The sequence below is a fragment of the Podarcis filfolensis genome (genome assembly GCF_964270895.1).
Source record: "Podarcis filfolensis genome assembly, chromosome: 13".
In the NCBI taxonomy this organism is placed as follows: domain Eukaryota; kingdom Metazoa; phylum Chordata; class Lepidosauria; order Squamata; family Lacertidae; genus Podarcis; species Podarcis filfolensis.
In genome coordinates, this window is record NC_139615.1 from 20,768,288 (window position 1) to 20,785,923 (window position 17,636).

The 17,636-nt window shown below is 43.9% G+C and overlaps 1 protein-coding gene and 1 long non-coding RNA gene across 2 annotated transcripts; one reads left to right on the forward strand and one right to left on the reverse strand.

Moving 5' to 3' along the window:
* Nucleotides 1-818: 818 nt before the first annotated feature.
* Nucleotides 819-9,586, reverse strand: LOC310746605. The gene is made up of 4 exons (XR_014540764.1): nt 9,477-9,586; nt 8,615-9,146; nt 2,144-8,364; nt 819-1,923 (listed from the first exon to the last, which is right to left on the reverse strand). It is a non-coding gene; the product is annotated as an uncharacterized lncRNA (long non-coding RNA).
* LOC310746592 (serine protease 27-like) lies at nt 891-17,486 on the forward strand. The gene is made up of 7 exons (XM_083580518.1): nt 891-1,021; nt 7,811-7,837; nt 9,254-9,280; nt 9,501-9,663; nt 11,533-11,804; nt 13,001-13,170; nt 15,141-17,486. Exons 1-7 carry the CDS (start codon nt 970-972, stop codon nt 15,423-15,425), a joined length of 996 nt encoding a protein of 331 aa, XP_083436644.1. The 5' UTR covers nt 891-969; the 3' UTR covers nt 15,426-17,486.
* Nucleotides 17,487-17,636: the final 150 nt, after the last annotated feature.

Consider the following 17,636-nt stretch of genomic DNA (forward strand, 5'->3'; position numbering starts at 1 on the left):
TACACCTGCAATAAAACATGTTCTTGACACAAGTGCATTCATGGCAGATTTATTCTGCTTTATTAGTTCTAGGATGCTTCCCCAAAGCTACCACATTATTGCTGCCTGGTGGGGCTATAGCACAACAAAAATGGAATACTCCCCCCCCCCCGCACTAGAGAACATGTATGGCACAAAATGTTGCAGGATTTCAGCAGGTAATTACAGGATATACCTTGATTGGAAATGAAGCAGTAGAATGTCCTCCCCCCAAAAAAAGTTTTGCAGGAGCAAATACTATTGAAAGCATGATCACTTATGCAGGCATGAATATAAATACTCATGATGCACAATTAAAGGGTCATCTGGAGGGTCATCTGGCCCTAAATTCTGGTGAATTTGCCCATGTGAATCAGGGCCTGCATGCTCCCTCTTGAGCACGCCTTCCTTGGTTCGCAACAACACCATTTAGCAGTTCTACCATTGAGAAAATGGAATTTCCGCTCAATGTAAGTTGCTGCAGTTTTTCATTTATTCCACAAAGAACTGGCACCAAGTTCGTATCTGGAAAAAGGCACACTAACAGGTATCCTGTTTTGTTTATTCAGGCCAACACAGCACAAGATGGATTTCTCCCTCCCTCCCTCTCTTGCCTTCGCTCCTGCCGCTCTGCTTGGAGAAACACCTTATTTATTGGAAGAGGGCCTTATATCTAGGAATCTAAGTTGACCAAACTCATATGAATATCACAGCAAAACCTGACCAAGCTGGGAGGGGGCAAAAGGCCAGTAAGGCGTGGTTACCTGGAGGGGACAGAAAGCGTAGTGGGTGGGCAGACAGGTTGGGTCACATTCTCCCAGGAGGCTGCCAGGAAGTGCCTGCCTGTTTCGTTGCACACCTAAGTTCTCGCAGAAGCAGAAGCAAACCTGGAGGGCTGTAGGTTTGAGGTTGCCCTGCTCCCCTGGAGGTGAGGCAGGGCCCTTCTGCACTATGAGAATCTTCCTCTCCTTTTTCTGCCTCTCTATGCCACCCCTGATACAGGGTAAGTCATTGTGTGTGTGTGTGTGTGTGTGTGTGTGTGTGTGTGTGTGCATGTATCTAAGATTCTCTTTCTCTGGATAAAACTAAAGTGGGTGGTAGTTTCCATTGGGGTATCTGGGCTGTTTGGGAAGAGACAGAGGTGATAACAGGGAAGTTACTACTCCAGAGTTTTGCTTTAGAATATAAGAAAGGAGGTGACACTAGGACTTCGTTGGTTAGAATGTAGATTATCTTCCTCCCCCACATCTGCTTTGAAGACAAGTGATTACATAGGACTGTGTTTTCCATTCTGTGGAAGCATGTCCCTGTGCAAATGATGTTCCATGCTAGATACTGTGCCCTTGCTGACTCCGCTCACCAGCCCCTTCTCATTCCTCTAGATTCACCCCGTAGAGCTTCCCCTTCACACCCCATGCAGCTACTAAGTTTGCTCTTCACTTTCCCAACTTCATTTCCCAAGTCACTTCTCCCTTCTATTCTACAGCCCCACTTTGCACCCCGTTTTTACCTTCACCCCATGTCCATATCTTCCTGTTTCTTTTGTGCAACCCACTTGCCCATAATCCACTTGCAGGGTAATCTCCTGCATCTTCTACCTCTCTTGCATTGCAAATACTGAACACCCTTTTCATTTTTTGTCCAACTATGAAGCCACCACCAGCTCCTATTCTTTAGACCCTTTCATGCCCCGACATTCTGTTTCAACCCCATTTCCATGCCTTCTTCTCTCTCCTTTTTTGCACCCCCCTATGCACTTTCCATTTTCTCTTCTGCTCTCCCTACTTCTCTCAGCTCTCCCTTGTACACAGATCAACCCTATTTCCATGCCTCCTCATCTTCCCCATTCTGCAGCCGCTTTCATGCCAACACTTTATGCAGATATACAGTATGTTACAGTGGTACCTCGGGTTAAGAACTTAATTCGTTCTGGAGGTCCATTCTTAACCTGAAACTGTTCTTAACCTGAGGTACCACTTTACCTAATGGGGCCTCCTGCTGCTGCCGTGCCACTGGAGCACGATTTCTGTTCTCATCCTGAAGCAAAGTTCTTAACCCAAGGTACTATTTCTGGGTTAGCGAAGTCTGTAACCTGAAGCGTCTGTAACCCGAGGTACCACTGTACTGTAGATTCTTAACAGCAAGTACTTGGCTTATTCTGCTAGAGAAGGCTAAACTCTGTTGATCAATGTTGTGTATATATATCTGTATATTGCTACAAAAGTTGGGTGCCACCCCCAATTTCTATTCAACTGTGCCAAGATTCTAGGAGAGTTCCAGACGCTCACCCAGGATCTGTGTTCCTTTGAGAATAAAGACGTGGCAGAGACTGTCGTAGCTTTAGGAAATATTATCCATATATTTACACCTGTGTTTGCTTGGAGGGAGTTCAGATCTTACAGGATGGTCATCTCAAGAGTGTTCCCCGCGTCTCCCCCAGCCTCCCTTCAGCCATCCTGCCAAAGATGGATCTCTGTCTTTGTTCCCCCCTTCTCGTTCCCAGCACACCTTGCTAAATGCACTCTTTCCCTGTCACATCACATGCACACCCTGTCACATTGCCAACTTCTGTCTGCTCAGGCCCAATGATTCCTCTTAGATGGGCCATCAACCCCTTTTGTCATGTTAACACCTCTTTCCCTGGTGGGGCGTTGGCTTGGAAAGGAAGCTTAACCTGTATTTTTCCACTGGCCTGGAATCTTAATATTAACAAGGTTCTGACATTCACTAATTTCTTGGGTTTAGGGGGGGTCTCTCCCTTCTGACTCATAACATCATGTCTATCTATCTGTCTATCTATCTATGGGTGTCCACTTTGACTTCATCCCCAAAGGCTCATTCCTCCATTGTTTCCTGAGACAGAGAGATGCCAACAATTTTTTCTCTAGTTAATAAAATATGTCTTCGAAATTACTGTACTACACTGAATCTGGAACGGCATGTTGAAGACAACACATGGTATCAGGAGTAAAATACATTGTGTGAAACTTTTGAGGGCTATTCATCCTTTATTCTGTCACCTGAAGCAGCTGAGGAATGGCTTTTTGTTTCTCGTCTTTTCCTTCTCACTGTGCTCAAACAATGGCAGAAGTGTGAGGGGGTGGTGGTGGAGACCATCTGAGATGAAAATTGTGGTTTTAAACAATGGCAGAGGTTTGACTAAAGCAAGGCTGGAGTAACACAGAGGGTTTTTATTAAAAAAGCAACAACTCCAAATCCCAGTTTTAACAAAGAGAAGTAGCAGAGATGTGTACTATGTAAAGAGATGTGGAGGGGATGGTCAGTTCCTGAGGAGTGGGAGGAGATCAAGGGTTTGGAGCTAGATGACACAGGGGAGGCTCCAAGCAGGTGGTGGTGAAATTGGGGTCCCAAGAAATATCTGAGCCAGAGGAGGGGACTAGGGATGAAGAAAGCCAGGAGCTGGATCTTGGGGAGGGTCCAAGCAGGTTGACAGACACGTGTTCTGCCCCTGTGTCACTGAGTACCTCTAGTCAGGCATCTCCTAAACTTGAGCTATTGTTTGCCACACTGAGGGTTGTGTCCACCTCACTCTTCAATTGGAAGAGACAGAAGGTGTGCCCCTTCTTGGATCAGCATCTCTGCTTTTGCTCAGCCATGTAATTTGCCTGCTGTGCCTTTTAACTATTGCCCTGCCTCATTAAAGATTTTGGGAGAAACAGAAGCCTAAGCTTGAATTCTTCAGTGTGGGCCAGGACAACACAGAAGCTAACACCACAGAGCTGTTGCCAACTCTTTCTTCTATTTTAAACTGCCACTCTCCCTGCCTCAGTGTCACCCCCTGCTCACTCTATTCAAACCTCCGCCATTGTTTGAAACTACCAATTCCCCACTCTGTTTCCTCCATCCCTGCTTTATTCAAACCTTTGGTGTTGTTTAAAACTGCCATTTCCCCATGTCCTTCCACTCCTGCTCTACTCTAACTTCTGCTGCTGTTTTAAACCATTGCTTCCACACTCTCAGTGTTGTTCCCTTCTTGCTCCCATGTCATGGCCGCTGCTGTTGTGCACCCTGCCTTCTGCTTTGCTCCCCTCCCACACTCTGACGTCAAGCTATCCATGTTTTGATGAGGTACGTGCAATGGGGACTGCACGATTACAGCCTTGCATTTTTATGTATACAGGAAGATAATTGGGTGGGATGACTGCTGACCTTCTTGGGAGGGAGTAGGGCCTAGTGATTTGGGCAGATGAGTTGGGAAATTGGGGGCTCCCCAGTACCATCTCCAGTGGTGGAATGGGAGTGGGAGGCTGTATGGATGTTTGACGTAATTGAATGTGTTTCCTTCTTCAGACTTCATGCAGTTATTATGTGGTAGAGATTACACAGGGCTAAAAAAGGTAGCATTTCAGCACTATTACAGGGCACACTCCTGCACAGCCTTCTCAGTTGTGTGTGAGTGACTGTGGGTCACTTCCCTCAGTTATCTGGATCCTTGTCTTTGTGAAGTTAACATTTCTGGAATGCATAGAGATGTGTGCTTGTGTATGTGGGAAAATATGGAATTAGGGAAGAGGATCAGGATTCCTGGGTTCATTCCCTAGCTTTGCAGGGGAATGCTGTCAAGGAGCCAGCACTCCTGGTTTGGGGGTGGGCAACCAGAACTTTCTGGAAGCAGAGTAGAGTGTAGTTTGCATAAGAGCAGGTGAGTATGGCTGCCAATTGAGCATTTTCTGGCTGGCTTGACAGGCGTCTGGGCTGGCTGCCAGACTGCAAATGGGAAGCTCTAAGAAGAGAAAAGCTTTCTTGTTTTGTTTGCTTCCAGTTCTGGCTTCTTCCCCTGCTTGTTAGTTAATTCGCTAATTCAAAAACAATTTTCAACATGCATGCATTGTGCATGCAGGTATGCCTGCGCAGAAGAAAGTTCGCCTGGAAATTTTTTGGAAGTGTGTGTGCACTTGGAAGGCGCCATGTGCATGAAAAGGTCTTCCTGCTGGTGGCACCCAATATGTGGAGATGTTGTCTTCCACTTTTCCAGTGTCCCGCCACTATTTGAAGATTGTTCTTTCCTAGTGAGCCATATGGGCAGACCCTCCCCACCCCCACCCCCCATAATGTCCCTGGGCACAGTTTGTATGTCATGACATTGTATCAGTCTTAGTGACATTCTGTTCCAGGAACATGGACAGGATCCAAAGAGCAGCCAAGTTCCTGCTTGAAGAGGAGGAAAGCCTTTTCTTTACATATATATAAAAAAAGGGGGGGGGGTAGAGAAAATCCCATATATATATATATATATATATATATATATATATATATATATAATTGCATTTTCAGTTTTACAAACAGTAACAAAAAAGAAATAAAAGGAAACAGAATACAAACAATGTATCCCCTTTGACTACCCTCCCCCCTTTTGTGGATCATTATGTTATTATTTTCCTTCTGCATCTTCTCATTAATTCCAATTATTATAAACCCTTAATCAATCCATCATTCCATTTTTTACTACAAGATTTCTGTCAATCCAGCTAATGTGTGTTTACAATAATTTTTCAAATACATTATATACTTTGCCAATTACTTATTATAATTTGATTCTTCCTGGTTCCTGATTCTTCCTGTAGGTTTTGCCATTTCAGCATAGTTCATTAGTTTTATCTGCCACTCTTCCTTGGTTGGGACTGTATCTTCTTTCAATCTATGAGCTAGCAAAGTCCGGGCAGCTGTGGTCGCAGACATAAACACTTTCCTCTGGTATTCTTGGTTTCCTTGGAAGGTTAATGAGTCAAGAACTAACCAGACTCACTTTTTTAATGACAAAGCAGTTGTATGCTGTTTGATTGGGGAACCAGCACAGAGGGAGGGGATGTTTAACCCTTTCCTACTGTGTCATTGTCATGATCTCAATGGCTCCCACCAATTCCAAATGGATCCCTAGAAGGATAGACAAATACAGCAGCCTTTTTCCAGGGGCGACTGAGTAACAATGTGTATTCTAAGCGCCCCTCTCCTAGTGCCACTACTTCCATCATATCAGAAGTCCCATGTAGCCTCTGTGAAGTACAAACCACTTTCTGGAGTACCTGGTCATCACACTCCTGCTTCACATCTAGTTTGGTCTTTTGATCAAAAGTGTGGGATCTGTGACTGCAGTACATGGGTGGTATGTTTGCAATTCTTCCATACTGTTTGTCACATGCACTAAGCACACCAACCTTTTGCAGAAGAAAAAAAAACCTGCCTGAGGTGTTTACTCTGTTCGGGTCATTTACTCAGCTAATCCTCTTTAACCCACTGAGTTTACAGTGAGATCCTACTGTAAAAGTTTTTTTTTTTTTTTTGCTTCCATGCATTTAGGTATTTAGAGAAAGAATAAAAATTAATAAATGCCAGTCCCCCCATCGCCCCGTCTCCTCCACCTTGCAAAATCTTCTTGCCAACAGGTGTCCTGTCGAAACTGCACTTTGTAGTCAATGTGACTCCCTGACTGCCTGGTTAGTGTGTAAAGCTCAATCAGTTCTTACAAACAGTTGAAGGGATGGATCTGTGTCTGAACTCTACCACTCCAGACTGTAGGTGAGAGTTCATATGGTTCAATGCCCATTTGCTTTGTGGGAATAAATGAATGTCTTTTCTAGCATGTCAAGGGCAATGGTGGTAGCCTAACCTTAACCATGAAACACCAAGGCTGTGTACACACAATATCTTTAAAGCACATTTGAAACACATTGTTTGCTAGCCAGCCTTCGGCTCCACAGCAGCATGAGGTGGAAAATGGAGAGAAAGCCCTGGAATAAGAAAACTGCAATTAAATAACAATTTCAATAGGAGCCTGGCAAACCTTTTTTTTCCATTTGGAAAGAATGTTCTCACTGTTTGTGGGGACAAGGCCTAAGATAAGGAAACCGCAGTTGCTCTGAACCAGAATCTCACAAGAGCCTATGTGGGGCAGATGTTAAGTACACAACAAGCATTCATATCTGAAGCGAGTTCTGTTGGAATTATGTGTTTTAAGAAGCTGTGCCCATAAAAAGGTGTGGCTTGGAATGCTCAAATGACTACCAGGCTCCCCCTGGGCTCCAAGAAATGGCAGGGTGGGAAACAAAACAGTCAGTGTATTACAAAATGGTTATCATTTTGCAGCTTTCCCCCTGCCACACTGCCACAGGCAATCCTAAGAGTCTCAAGACATACCTCACCAAAGAGAAAGATTTCACCCTCAATCAAAGAGCTCAATCACTTCTCTGTTGTTTTTGGAAGGGTGGGCAACAATATTAGAACGGGGTGTGTGTGTGTCAATATTGTAACAATATAATATGGGAGTAAATATGGTAACAGAGATCACGAGTTGTTGGGATCCATTTGTCTCAGGAGACAAATGGTGCCACTTTGGGGGTGAAGTCAAACTGTTGGGAGGTTACAGTCCCTGCTGTGGCTGTAGAGACCAATGCGGGAGAGACATGTTTTGTTGTAGCTGGGGCAGGTGAAGGTGTCTGGTTGTGCTGCTGCAGATGCACCATGGCGTTTCTTCAAGTACTGCAGGGTTCCACTCCATTCCAATATGTTTCAGATGACTAGCCACCTGAGGCAGCGCTGCCTTATGGTAGGGACGACCACAAATGCCCCCATGAACCTGGTGCCCCAAGTTGTCACCTGGGTTGTCTTGCCCCTGACTCACCATTGTTCCTTCAAGGACACCTTCTGTTTACCTTTTTCTTTTTTCAATGTTATGATTTTATTTGGTTTCCTCTTCCTGGTTCTTGTTTATACCTAAAGAATCTGGTTCCCAAGCTTTGCCTCTGATGATGTCATTTAATCATTTTTCACTCAGGTGTCCTGAAACATGAAACTCAAAGCGGTGAGTATCTCTTTCATCTGGACCATGTGCAAAATGTACCGAACCGTGCACTAGATATGCTAAGCAATGTGTGTAAACAAAATGTTCTCCCCCCTCCCCTGCAGAATTGTTAACATCGCTGTTGTTGTACTGGCAGGGGTTAAGGCAAAGGCTGTGTACATACCATAAGCTATATGGTCCATCAAAATTGTTGCAGTGGGTATATGATTTATCGAATTCTTTCCTAAAGTTGGGGATTTTGTGGAACACAGTCTTGTTTTTCTTTGATAACCGAGAAAGATTAGGAAAAATTATCACATTCAAAAGAAAAATTGGGTAAAAAAATATTGCTTCTTTTGAACATTTCTCACCACTTTTCATTTTGGGAGGCCCATATGACCTTTTGCTTGCTGCCCAATATTCAGGAAATTATGATTTAATTTGGGTTTCTCAGCTCTGCGTCAGTAATCTATATTTTAGAATTTTAATGCTAGCACTTTACGAAGTTTCTCATGTTATTAACTTCATTTATCTTATTTTCTGTAGTGCTCAATTAAGTTGTACTAATTAAATAAAATTGATTTTCTGCATGTTTGAAGATTCATAATTGAACACTAGATTTTCTGTGTGCTTATATGAAGGGGTCTAACACCCCCCTCAATGTGGTAGTTGCTACAAAGGGAACCATTTCTGCCACATAGAAATCACATTTAGATTTGTCCTCTGAATGGAGCAAACTTCTCACAATAGAACAAACATGTACTGCTGGAGATGTAAATGAATGAAAGCAGATTTCACATGCATTTTCTGGAATTGTAGCAAAGTACTGTAAAAAGATTCTGGTCTATGATATTTAACACAACACTGGAAATGTCAGAATATGCTTTATCCCCAAATTCTAAAACAATTCTTTGAGGATATTGATCATCAGTTAATACAAACTCTACTGACCATATCAAAACTATGTATTGCCAAACTTGCAAATGTACTGCCACCCCAACTGTTACACTTTATAATAATTATCAAAACAACTACATTGAAATACAGTCTACACTTATAGAATTCTGGAATGACAAATTAGCATACAATATATCTCCTTATAACTCATTTACATTAATCTTATTTTCTATCTGTTTATTTCTTACTCTTCCTAATACAACTTTGCTACTCGTATTTTCTCTTCATTTTATTCTTGCGCAGTTATACTAGAATTAATTAAAAAGATTAGCAAGAAAACAAATCTCGCTTGATTTTTCAGTGCTTGAAATCAGCATCTACATTTTTTAAATCAAATGTTGAAGCCTCCAACCTAAAATAATGAGATAAGGTACTTTGTTGCTCACTGTTTTGTTCATCACTAGTTTTGCTTTTAAATATTGCTTACTATGTACTGAAGACTCAAACCTCCTGTTTCCTCTCTTCCTCTTTTATTTTTAGGAGCTGTGGAAAATGGCACTCAGACAGGTAAGAGATCAGCAAAAATAGGTTCTCTCACTGAAAATCACAGGGTCATTGTAGCAGCACAGTGAAACTAGGGGGTGGTCTCTGAGGAATATAGCCTGGCCCTTGGCTTCTGTCCTTCATACTGGGAGTTACCCCCTTTGCCTGGACTTCTTGGTGAAGAGGTCAAAACCGAGATGTTTGTCAATTTCCTGCCAACTTCTTTTTCTCTCTGTTTTGCCAGTGTGTGGTCGGGTGATGCCCCAAAACCGTATTGTGGGGGGAAACGATGCTTCTCGTGGGGATTGGCCATGGCAAGTCAGCCTCCAATATAATGGACAGCATGCCTGTGGAGGGACCCTCATCAGTGCTGACTGGGTGCTGACAGCAGCCCACTGCTTCCCCAAGTGAGTAACAGGGAGAATGGCCTTGGAGTGTGTAATGGGAAAAATGAGTAGGCTAAAGATCTGACCTAGCATTTTCAAAGAACACAGAAGCAGGACTTGTGAGAGCCTGCCTTACACAGCCTTTGGAGATAATACAGGTCCGTCCCTGCGTGTTTAGTGTTCGTTTTCTTAAAAGCAAGTCACTAGCCCTCATGGAGGAATAAGGTGAGGCAGAATTCCCCCTATTTGTTCTCTATGTAGTAACAGATATTTAAACATATTAGGCCTCTGGAATTATGCTCTGGCTGTTTGGCAATGATCCACTGCCATGTTAGGTCCTGTCCCCACAAAGTTTGCCTTCAGCAGCTTTAAAAGAGCACCTGAAAAGGAGCTGTGCAAGGCAGAACTTTGTGGTGAGAAAGGCCTGCTCACAAGTACAGATGTAAAAAGACAATGTTTTCCATTCTGCCCTTTATTTGTAACACACAGTACTGTTTGTTACACTGCAGTTTGTCTTTACTCAAAACTATGCTATCTGTCCCTCTGCCCATTGTGGCAAAATTATTTAATTTACAAAATTAATGACATAAATTATGTAATTTCTGTTGGAATTATCTGATATCCCTATTCACAAGTCTTCAATCCTGTCGTTCTCTGTTCTCTCCCTTGAGAAAACCCAGGAGCTTCAAGAGACAGCCTACCTGATATGTCAGGTCAGCTGAGCTTCTACCCCATTCCCCCCCCCCACAGCTTTCTCTTATATTTCTTGTTGCCACTGGTCCAGCAGTGCCTGCCATCATCATTAATTAAATTTCTATCCCACCCTACATTGCAAAGTGACGTGTGTATGATATTGTTCATGCACAACGTAAACCAAAGTAGCCGCCTCAGGTAAACAAACATGGTGACTAACTCTCTGTTTGTGTTACTGCTGCAAAACAGAACAGGGCTGTGGGGAGTGCCTCTGGCTTCACCATGGTGCTGCTCTTGTGTTTGGCTGCTGCTTTTGAAATGGGGAGTCTCTCCCCACATGGAGGCTCCCAATGTACATTTGAATCCTATGTCCAGGTATTCGCTTGTACATGCAAGTGACCAACTGTGGTCACATTCGCACTAGGTAAAAAAAAGGTAAAGGACTTCTGGACGGTTAAGTCCAGTCAAAGGCGACTATGGGGTTGTGGCGCTCATCTCGCTTTCAGGCCGAGGGAGCCGGCATTTGTCCACAGACAGCTTTCCGGGTCATGTGGCCAGCATGACTAAACAGCTTCTGGCGCAACGGAACACCGTGATGGAAGCCAGAGCGCATGGAAATGCCATTTGCCTTCCCACCACAGTGGTACCTATTTATCTACTTGGACTGGCGTGCTTTCGAACTACTGGGTTGGCAGGAGCTGGGACAGAGCAATGGGAGCTCACCCCGCCGTGGGGATTCAAACCTCTGACCTTCTGCTTGGCAAGCCCAAGAGGCTCAGTGGTTTAGACCACAGCGCCACCCGCGTCCATAGCTGTCAACTTTCCCCTTTTTTAATGGGAAATTCCCTTATTCTGAATAGGATTCCTCGCAAGAAAAGGGAAAAGTTGACAGCTATGCCCGCGTCCCCTACATTCACACTATCCATTTAAAGCACTGTAATAATACTCAAAGCAGTTATAACTGATAATTTGAGTAAAGCTGGCAGAGGAACCTTTGGCTTCCAGATGTTGCTGAGCTACAACTCCCATAAGCCCCATCAAGCATGGTCAATATCTAGGGATGATGGGGATTTTAGTTCAGAAACATCTGGAGGCCACAGTTTCCCCATATGTGGAGAACATGATACAATACACCCTCTTTTTAATTCAGAAACTACCCCACCCCATGTCCTGACTCTTGTTTGTTTTTCCTAACAGGACGTCAAAACTATCTCACTTCCAAGCAAACTTGGGGAACTACCAGCTCTTGAACCCAGAACCCAATGCTAAATGGTTGAAACTCTCCCAAGTGATCGTGAACAAGCACTATGCTGGAGATGGGACCAGTGGAGATATAGCTCTGGTTCAGTTGGAACATCCCGTACGCTTCACCAAAAGCATCCTCCCAGCCTGTCTCCCAGATGCCAAGGTCCAGATCCCAAATGGCACCCTTTGTTGGGTGACGGGATGGGGAGCTCCACAATATGGAGGTGAGGTGCTGTAGCTCAGGGGCAGAGCAGCTGCTTTGATTGCAGAAAGTTCCAGTTTTAATCCCTGGCAAAAATCCTTACCTGAAACTCTGAAGACCTGCTGATGGTTAGCTTGGAGCTGAACTTTAGTCTGACTCGCTGTAAGGCATGTTTTCCAAACTGGCATAAAATGGTTCAGCTGCGTGGCAGTTTTAGAATGGGTGTGGATTAAGGTGCTCAGTGAGGTTCATGTTTGCTTTTAACCTGTATTTTAATAGGCTTTCTCCCCCACCCCTTTGTACGTAAACCACGCTGGGACCTTCTGAAGGGCAGTATAGAAATGTCTAGAATAAATAATAAATAAATAGGAGCACAGAGAACATATGGTTCAGAAGGCTTGGGGATTTAAGGGGACAGATAACCAATATTACCACTTGACTGGAAGTATGATGTTGTGAGATATAGCTGCTTGGAATAATCCAGATTCGTGTCTCTGAGGGTGGGATATTAAAAAAATACAAAAGAAATGGTTATTGTTAATAATAACAAATAATTTGGAGTTCACATGGTTAAAAGGGCAGATAAGGAAGGGGCTTGATAGGGTCTGGATACTTAGAAGGTGCAAATTAAGGGGAACTGAAATGTGAATTACTTCATGAGGGATACCTTTAGCTGGGTGCCAATATGGTTCCCTCTAGGTGTCTTGGACTACAACCCCCATCAGCCCCTGCTGTTGCAGCTAGATCCAAAACATTTGGATGGCACCAGGTTGGCAAAGACTGGGATAGAGAGAGCAGCTTAGACCAGAGTACTTAGCCATGACTGAGGTGAAAAGAAAAGGTGAAATTAGTGGCAAGACATTTTAAATTCTGTTGCTATGTGGTTAGATCAGAGATGGGCAACTTGTGGCTCTTTAGATGTTATCCTCCAACTCTCATCTGTAGTGAGGTTAGAAGCAAGTGTCCCACATTTTCCCAGTGCATTTTCCTATCACTTTCCACATCACAACAAGTCAGATCTTTTGGGTAAGTGGATTTGTTGTGTAAGATCTCCAACCAACTACATTGTGTGACCTGAATTTGCCAGTATATTTTTGAAACACCCACTGTTGTTTCTGAGGTGGATTTGCATCCCTTTCCTCTTGCAGTATTTAATTTATTCTGAATTGCTTGATTTCTCCTCTTCTTCCATCCTTGCCATCTTAATTTTGCCTCAAGCTACCCTCCGGGCTCCCAAGACCCTGCAACAGCTCCAGGTGCCCTTGATAGACACAAGATCCTGTGATGCCATGTACCACATTGGCTCCGGTATCCCCCCCAATATCCGACAGATCCAGGATGACATGATCTGCGCTGGCTATGCCAAAGGAGAGAAAGATGCATGTTTGGTAAGAAAGGAGTACCAGTGGATACACAAATGGCAGAGCAGCAGTGAGGGCATAGGGCAAGGATGAGGAACCTGTGTCCTTCCAGATGTGGTTGGATTTCTCCTAAATCCATTCCGTCTCACTTATTCCCTCTGCACTCTCCACTTACTAATAACCCTGTAACTGTGGGCCACAGCTGTGGCACAAAGCCAGTCAAATAAGATATTATATTTAAAAAAAGTGTTTACATTTATTTATATCAAGATTAGAAAGTGAACAACCTTATCTGGTTTAAAATAGTACTGTATCTTTAAGTCAGTATACACTTTGTTAGCTTGTTACTGTCACTTTAAACATCAACACATTGTATCCAGCTATTAATGTTAAACTGAGACAGCTTTAAGGATGCAGTTGCCTCCCCCCCCCCCGCACCCCAGTTAAGTCTCACCAACAGTCATACCTTGGAAGTCGAACAGCTTAGTTCCTGAACGTTTTGGCTCCCAAATGCTGCAAACCCAGAAGTGAATGTTCCAGTTTGCGAACTATTTTTGGAACCTGAACGTCCGGTGTGGTTTCTGCGGCTTCCGATTGGCTGCAGGGGCTTCCTGCAGCCAATCAGAAGCTGTGCTTTGGTTTTCAAATGTTTTGGAAGTCAAACGGACTTCCGGAACGGATTCCGTTCGACTTTCAAGGTGCGACTGTAGTTGAGGACTCTGTTGGAAGCCTCTCCTCCCAACCCCTTACTGATTTATCAAAGTGTAGGTTTGTCTTGATGTACTACTTGGAAATTTCACCTCTGGGATTCCTCCTGCTCATCAGAAACCAACATTCCAGGTTGCTTCTCATTTTCCCCTGTCCGACAATTCTCCCCTTGCCTCTACAGCCTAAGCCAAGCAATTCAGTCAGCCCAACAAGTATTTGGTCACCAAACTGCTCTACCTCCATCTTAGATCTGCTTTCTTATTCCATGATCCTCATCCTCTGCTGTCTTCTTCTTCTGGCTGAACACCAAGCACCAACAACTCCAACTGTCCCTCTGCTGACCAGCACATGGCTTTATATATACTTCCTCTGGGCCCTCTAGTCCAGTCCCAGCCAATCAGAGTGTCCAGCTGAAAATTCTAAACCTACACCCACCAATCAAAATGTGCAGGCATTCTATACTTCTTTTGCATACGGAGAATTCTAACACTAGCCTTTCCTCACAGTTGTCAGTTAAGGCTCCTGTTGGCAGTTAAACTGACTTTGGCCATACCAAGACAGAAAACTCCTCACCTAAAATACATTACAATCAGTGCTTTTCTTCTAGAAAAAAAGGTGCTGGTACTGTGTACCCTCAGCACACCCAGAAAAAAAAAAGAACTGATTACAATGTATACTACAATACAAATGTATTGTACACATTACACAATGCTCATTAAAACCTGATTCAAATAAATAGGATTTCCCTCCATACATTCTGAAGAAATATGGAGAACCAGATGTCAGCCACTAGGGGGGAAATTGCTGTTACTAACTGTCGAGACTCCAAGGAGTTTTGTCGCTGTTGCTGTCACAACTACAAAACAAAATTGTGCAAAAATTGTGTTTGTGTGTAGGGGGGTATTCAGGGAAACTTCGTGCTCCTTCCTAAAATTTTCTGGGAAAAGTTCCAGTAGGACTATTTAGCTCAGCTTTCATTACACCTGTCTGGAAGTCCTTTAGCCTAACTCCCAAGGTAGGTTTAGCCTGGTTGTTGCTTCCTAGTGTGGAGGAGAGGGTGTACTGTCCATGCTCAGAGGCAGCATGGAAAAGGGACTTTTTTATTCTAGTTATACCTTTAGTAGGCACAAGACATAGGTGACGGAGATCTTACCCAGGGAGATGGTTGTGCATGCAAATGGAACGTCCTGGCAGTGGTTGGCTGGTAGCACCAGGCTCAACATAAAACAGATAAAGTCTGGAGCAAGGGGCATGTTACAAACTCTCACTAGCTGCTTTCTTTAACTTAGGGTGACTCCGGAGGTCCCTTGGTCTGTCAAGAGGATGGTGCTTGGTTTGTAGTGGGCGTTGTGAGCTGGGGTGAAATGTGTGCCATGGCCAACCGCCCAGGCGTCTACACCCGTGTTGGCTTCTACGAGGACTGGATAAAGAGGCACTACGCAGGAGCTCAGTTTGGCCTCGTGAATGTCACTTATTACAGAGATGCTTCATCTGCGTTGGCCTCCACCCTTGTCCTCAAAGAGTTTCTGCTACTGCTCACTGCCTCCTGCCTCACTGCCATTCTTCTGACATAGAGGGATATGAGTGTGTTCCAATGTTTCCCTCACTCAAACGAAGTGTTATGGGAAACAAACAAAGAAAAACCCAGGTTATTTTCACAAAAAAGATTACATACCTCGGGGATGTATCAGGAATGCAGTTCTGAGTGGATGGATTCTGGAATGTTCTGGAAAGTTCTATGTTTTGATGAAGAGAACAACAAGAAGGACAACGTTAGACTTTATGGACTTATAGAACATTGGAGGTGTGGGGAGCGATATTTTCTGGTGAGGGAGCAGGACTTCTTCACTTGGAACACTGCCCTCTAAGCTCTCCCCCTCTCCGCTGCTTAAAATATCCCTTACATTGGAACAGGGGTTCTTGCATCCTGCCCTAAAAGGTGCTAATTTTGTGAACTGTTGACTATACGTATGCACATTTGCACAGTCTATGCAGACCACAACATTTCTTACTTCATGGAGTAGAATTTGGATTCTCCTATTGAAATTTCCTAACAGCTATGGCTTTTGGGGGAGCCCATGCATTAAAAGGAGGAAATTGTGGGGCTGTATGAGCAGAACACCCCTCACTGCCACCTCCATGCTCCCTGATGTCTGCGTCTTAATCAAACGTTTTATTCTTATAGTGATACAAAGGACACTCCATACATTTGAAGCAATAGGATACCACTTTAAATAGTCTATCTCTGTGAGGGGAATAGGGGTCTCCTAGCAAATTTCAGCACCGTTAACAAACTACAGGTCCCAGGATTCCTTAGGGGGGGGAGCCATGACTGTTTTAAAGGGTATCATACTGCTTCAAATGTGTGGTGTGAATGTGGCCAAAATGATCCTCTCTGTGAAAAGGGACCTTGATTGGGCCAGGGCCTCTCCTCACATAGAAGAGCACAATGCACATGCATCACTACACAAACAACATTCCTCCTGTTGTAGTTTGAGCACATGGATGCCGTGTGTGTGTGGTGGTGCTGTGTGGAGTATGCAGGGCTTATCAGCACAGCCTTTGAGTCCCCACCACACCTTCTTTTGACATGTGGAGGGAATCATGTGAACCCCCAGAAAGTGGTCCTAATCAGGGGAGTGACTGGAAGGTAGTTTTGTACAAGGGTGTGTGGTGTGGTGAGGGACAGAGATGACAACCTCCTCATTTGATTACAGTGGTACCTTGAGTTACAAATGCTTCAGGTTACAAACTCCGCTAACCTGGAAGAGTTACCTTGAGTGGAGAACTTTGCCCCAGAATGAGAACGGAAATCGTGTGCCGGCGGCACAGCAGTAGCAAGAGACCCCATTAGTGAAAGCACATCTCGAGTTAAGAACAGTTTCAGGTTAAGAATGGACCTCTGGAATGAATTAAGTTCATAACTAGAGGTACCACTGTAGTTTGGCCTCTTTCCCTCCTCCCTTATCCTGTCCTACGTTTTCCAGGGCAAAGCAGGCCTCAGAATCCAAAACTCAGCAGCACGCCATCTTGCTACCCACTTCCTCCCTCCCTCCCTTCCAGAATTCACTGTTTTGTGGTGTGTGAAGATTTGGGGATGGGTGGGGAAGGGTGTTATTTCAGCGTTTAGCAACTTGTGCCTAAAAGTCTAGGGAGAAACACACACACCCCTACTTCCTTACAGGACTATTTACAAGAAGGAATTTAAACAAGAAGGAAATTACAAAGCTTATGCTAGAGAGCCACATTCAGACCAAAGAGGCTAGTCCCCATGGTGCATTGAAACTTCTTGCCACCAGCACCATATTATTGGGCTTTTAGCTGGGCGTTGCTGTGGTGCATTACCTCTTCTTATTTCTGGGGAACCATAAAATAAGGAACCACTGCTGACTCCTATTTTGCTCCCACCATGGTATGTATCTTTCAAAACCTGTTACTCACTGCCACCTTATATCTGTAACATGCTGTTTACCAAACCTTTCAGTATCATCCAGTGGCTGTGGTACTTTAGATGTGATACAAAAACCAAGCAAACAACTTTATCAGTAGTAAATACAAATAACAAGATGTTCTTTATTTATTATTAACTATAAAAGTAAAATAAGGCAAAAACTATGCCTAAATTGGTTACTGTTTCTCTGAGACTTGTGTTTTCTTTTATAAGGGTACTACTGTTACAAATGGCAGCTGCTTTCAAATACAGAAAGTTACTTATGAGTAATTTGTAATACATTGTTCCTATTAAATTTATATGCCAGTTAGTCTCTCTTCCCACCACTGCCAGG

What these genes read in the sequence shown, in the direction of transcription:
- LOC310746592 (XM_083580518.1), top strand. Translation starts at nt 970, where the DNA reads ATGAGAATCTTCCTCTCCTTTTTCTGCCTCTCTATGCCACCCCTGATA. An exon ending in GAAACATGAAACTCAAAGCG is followed by an intron (nt 7,838 to 9,253) that starts GTGAGTATCTCT and finishes TTTTATTTTTAG; the next exon opens with GAGCTGTGGAAAATGGCACT. An exon ending in GGGAGCTCCACAATATGGAG is followed by an intron (nt 11,805 to 13,000) that starts GTGAGGTGCTGT and finishes TTTTGCCTCAAG; the next exon opens with CTACCCTCCGGGCTCCCAAG.